Below are 4,476 nucleotides of genomic sequence, written 5' to 3'. Positions count from 1 at the left end.
GGACTGTGTAGCTGTCTCCTGCAGAGAGAAGTGGTTCCTGGGGACTTTACCATTGCATGGTAGCGTAAGCCAGGGAGCCCAATACCTACCATTCAAGGAGCCATTCCTAGCTCCACTTCCCAATCTGTGGAGATTATTACAAACTATACCTAGAAAGGCACTATTACTCATTCCCTTTGCCTTTGAATAAAAGTGCATCTTATTTTAGCTTGTACCTTGGGTTGACTGAAGTTTAATTCCAGTGGTAAGGGGGGTCTAAGCTGTTGTCCTCAAACCATAGAGAGATGCTGATTTCAGGTCTTTGAAAAGCTTTAGTATTTGGGGAGGCAGTTTGTTTTGTAATTAATCTGTTGTTCTGTAGGTGCCCAAACTAGTGGTGGTTAACTAGATGCACTATTTTAGTTCCTTCTAGAAAAGTAAATAAGTTTAGGCCAATGTTCAGGGTTTTCCTTACTCCATCCTGTCTTCCAAATGAGAGAACCGTATGTAGTATTTATTGGCACCTCCCGCAGTATTAGTATTAGTATTCAAGATACTTGAAACAGTTTTAATAAAAATAGCTCAGTAAAATAGTTCAGAGCATGCGTTAGTGACACTAACAGAGAAGTCCAGCTAAATTACTTTCATAGTAAGAGGAATTGAAGCATATATTTCTGTTGGCATATTCTATTTTCAGACATTTTGCAGTTCAAAGCTTCTTTGCCACTGCAAGATGCTCTAAAGCAGTTCTTATATAGTGTTTGTGCCACATATACATTTTGTAAATGTACAAGGATCTGATGCATATGCTCTGGTAGAAAGTAAGCACAGTGAGTAATCTGTAACATCAGAGGCATCTTTGCATCTGCTCCTTTATCATCTGAAACTTTATCAATTCTTGATGTGTTATAGTTGCTTGAAGAAAGGAGAGGGGGTAGGGAAGATGTCACTGCCCATGGCAGGGGGATTGGACTAGATGATCTTTAAAGGTCCCTTCCAACCCAAACATTCTATGATTCTATGGCATTTTAGGAATATGGTTGGTGTGGATGTGCCCAACTTAACATAGCTGTTGAGAGAAACCTGCTTTTAACATCTTTCCAGCCGAAGGAAAGAACAAACCTGTGCTATGTTTGTCCAGCAAGGAGGCTTTGAGTTAACATTCTGAGGCTGGTCGTTCAGAATCCATACACTTCAAGTGTGTTTGTTTAAATGGGATTGACCCTTGAGTATAGAGAGGAAGAGGAATTTGAACCTTGTAGGAGCAGCCCCTGCTTCTCACAGTGAAGTGATGCTCTGGAGGGGGACTCTCACCTGCCATGTCGGTCAGTTCCCTGTGGTGTGCATTTGAAATGCTGCTTCTGGACGTGTTTGATAGCATTAGGTAAATCTAACTTAAAGAATGAGGAGTTTAAGACAGGGGACCTGTACTGCGTTGGCTTTTCAGTCTTTGCTCATTGCACTCTGCTGTGTGATGAACCAGAGGTCAGTTAGGTGGATTTGAGAAAGTTCTTAAATGAACTTTTTCATTGAAGAAATGTCAGTCTCGGGGATTGTTCTCATTTAAAGAGTCAGAGTTAAGCTAGCCATGACTTCTAATACTGAGGGAGGCTGAAGAGCAAGGTCATGTTCTCCTTAAATACGACAGTCAAAAAGTGAGAAAGGTGACATAATTGCTTAACTGGCACCTTGGTGACACAAGTGTTTCTCGTTTGAATCTCAAATCCATTTTTCATCAAATGTCTTTGTAACTAACTTGTTGCTGACCTTTAGGTACCTGTATCATGTAACTTGTATTGCCCCACACAGCATGTGCCAAGGTACCTGATGCCCTCTCTTCTGGATGAAACAATTGAGGCAGTTGTAGCAGGCCTAAACACAGCCATCTATCAGCGTCCTCTTACACCACGAGCTCCTACTAGGCAGAAAAGAAAAACAGGTAAGGCCATTGGACACCTTCTGTGGTTCCTGTCTGCAAGAATAAAAGCTTTTGGGAAGCCAGAACCATACAAAATACTCTCAATCAGCTGTATGCTGCCACACCTGTGCAGCTGCAGAAGTACACCACATGCATTTTCTTCTCTCCCCATACTGCCTCTGCCCAGAAGCATCTTGAAGGTTGCTTTTAAATAAATCCTAATGATTTCACTTCTTCTACTCTGCTGTTTCGTACTGTTGCAGTACACTGTCAGTCTCTCTGAGCTGCTTTGTTGAGGCATGGGGGAATGAAGAAGGGAGGACGGGGTAAAGTGCAGTGCCAGCACTTATCCAGATACTTGGTCGTCTTTTGTCCCAACAGGCAGGAGGAAGAAAGTAGGAGGCAAAAAAAGAACTCAGACAAAATCTTCTGCTGGGAAGAAGAGTTCAGGGACACAGCTGAAGAGACGCAAGCGTCGGATAAAGAGAAGGGGGAAAAAGATGAGAGTAAGATCACACGTGAGTATCTGCCATTTTTCAGCCATCTGTAAAAGCATAATAACATGGGATTCAATGAAGAAATACTGTCTTATAATGACAGCAGATAACTTTTTTTTTTTTTTTTTTTGCTGGTGGGATTGTGTGCAGGATGTGTCCAGTGTACCTCCAGAAAGATGCTGTACATGGAAACAAATTGCAACTTCCAGGCAGGCCTGCTGGGTTTACTGACAGATCCTGTTACCTAAACTGCAGGGATCACACTGTAAAGCATGTCCTTCAGGCTTTGGGTTATGCCTTGCCATTCAGCTGCAGTGTTTACTTGGTACTGATGTAAGCTCAGTTAAAATTGTCACCATCTATTCTTTTTAATAGGCTATGGATATTTGTGTCTTTGTTGTTGCAGACACAGTTAATCAGCCATAAGGGCTCTCAAAATACCTTTCAGTTGTGCATAGTGTTCTCGTGTGAACTATACTGAATGCTCTGCACAGCTTGACTTCTGTCCTCAGCTACCTTATCTAGAGTTTACATCCTACAGCCAGAACTGTCCCTCCAGCCTTTAATAAGGAATTGACAATTTTGAATGACATTATTAAAGATTTTTAGAACTTAGCTGGTTGCTTAAATCTGATACGTGTAGTCTCTGTGTGAAGTAACATGGGCCATGGTGAGAAATGTAATAAATGCTTTAAAGCAAATCTAGATGATAAATGCACACCAATTCTGCTACCAATGGTAGTAACCTGATGACTCTGCTTAGCCTAAGCGAAGAATTTGGGGCTTTAAACCCAGGGTACATACCTGCCCTAACATACAGATAACCCAGTCTCTTTATCTGGGCAGGTGAAAAATGAAGTTACTACTCGCTCCCGTATTGCAAGAGCTCTTGGTCTTAGTAAACCTATGCGTGGGGCCTCGCTTCCCTCCATGTACAAACCAATGGAGCCCTCACTTGGTCTGATGAGAGCAGATATTGGTGCAGCTTCTCTGTCTGTGTTTGGAGATCCATATGAGTTGGATCCTTATGAAAGGTAAGATATCTCTGGATTGTGATCAGGGACCTGTTAATTTCACGAGTGCCAGGTTGTTTGTACATGTGGCTTTTTGCAGAGTGTAGATCTCTCATCTGAAGACAGCTTTGGATACACAGCTCATAATAACATGTTGGCCTGTTCTTTCTTTCCTTCTTGGCCAAGTTGGTGGGCTCTCAAAGAATCAGCCCTCTTTAAAGAGGTTTGCTGAAATAATAAGCCTCGTGAAAACCTTTAATAAGATCTATGGGGTTATTCAAAGGCTAGAATCTGAAAGAGTCGGATCCTAATGAGTCATTTTCTATTTATTTATTTGAAGTGAAGATAGCTAGTGTATTTGGCATACACTAAGCAGTGACTTCACATAGAATTAAATGGACCTGTGGAATCTTCCATGTTTCTCCTTTTCCCATCTTCATTTTTCCAGACACTTTAAATTCAAGAGGAATCTTACTGTGCCATAGCTTGTGTCACTCTTAAGCTTTGGATTTTGGGAGGGGGCATCTGAAATTATTGTTGGTGAAATGTAACTTTCCACTGCATAAGTCTTTTCATAAAAGGAAATTACCCATTTAATATTTTAAAAATAAAACTCTGCATTTGAATCTCTGCTGGCTGAGTTAAGCTATTCTATTTATGTAGCCACAGAAAATGAGTATATTGCACAAATCTTTTTTTAATGTATCATAATAAACCAAATTATGCTCTCTAACAATATCTGTCCTATTAGTTATTATCTGCTTCATGTATTTGATGTGAAAAAACATTCAGATAATTTCAGGGTTCATGTGTGTGTTTTACCCATAGTAATGAAGAGGTTCCAGCAAATCCAGATTCACCAGTGAGTGCCAAAAGGAGAGTTCTCTCCCAGTCAGCACTGAGGTCTCACCGTCCTGTAGCTAGACCTATTTCTGTGGGACTTCCCAGGTAAAAATCCATCAAGTTATTTATTTTATTTTTCTTAATTGCTCTTTTGTTAGGGTCATTAGACAAACTGGATGATCATCCCGGTTTAACTCTTTTCTTGCCCTGAGTATTTTGAAAGAGT

The 4,476-nt window shown here is 40.8% G+C and overlaps 1 protein-coding gene across 2 annotated transcripts in view; it reads left to right on the top strand.

Annotated features, from left to right (window-relative positions):
* PHRF1 (PHD and ring finger domains 1) overlaps positions 1–4,476 on the top strand; it is a 28,543-nt gene that overhangs the window by 13,169 nt on the left and 10,898 nt on the right. The window contains exons 1-5 of one of the 2 annotated variants that reach the window (XM_035895223.1): positions 11–1,304; positions 1,789–1,918; positions 2,279–2,415; positions 3,241–3,428; positions 4,236–4,355. In XM_035895223.1, coding sequence (XP_035751116.1) covers positions 1,299–1,304; positions 1,789–1,918; positions 2,279–2,415; positions 3,241–3,428; positions 4,236–4,355 — 581 coding nt within the window. In that variant the 5' untranslated portion in view covers positions 11–1,298. Of the gene's footprint in view, positions 1–10; positions 1,305–1,788; positions 1,919–2,278; positions 2,416–3,240; positions 3,429–4,235; positions 4,356–4,476 lie in introns of those variants that run through there. The other variant, XM_035895219.1, reaches the window with a different exon arrangement.

This window comes from Egretta garzetta, unplaced genomic scaffold (assembly GCF_000687185.1).
Source record: "Egretta garzetta isolate BGI_Z169 unplaced genomic scaffold, ASM68718v1 scaffold650, whole genome shotgun sequence".
Classification (NCBI taxonomy): domain Eukaryota; kingdom Metazoa; phylum Chordata; class Aves; order Pelecaniformes; family Ardeidae; genus Egretta; species Egretta garzetta.
Note: the sequence above shows the minus strand (reverse complement) of the source record. Positions and strands in the feature narration are given on the sequence as shown.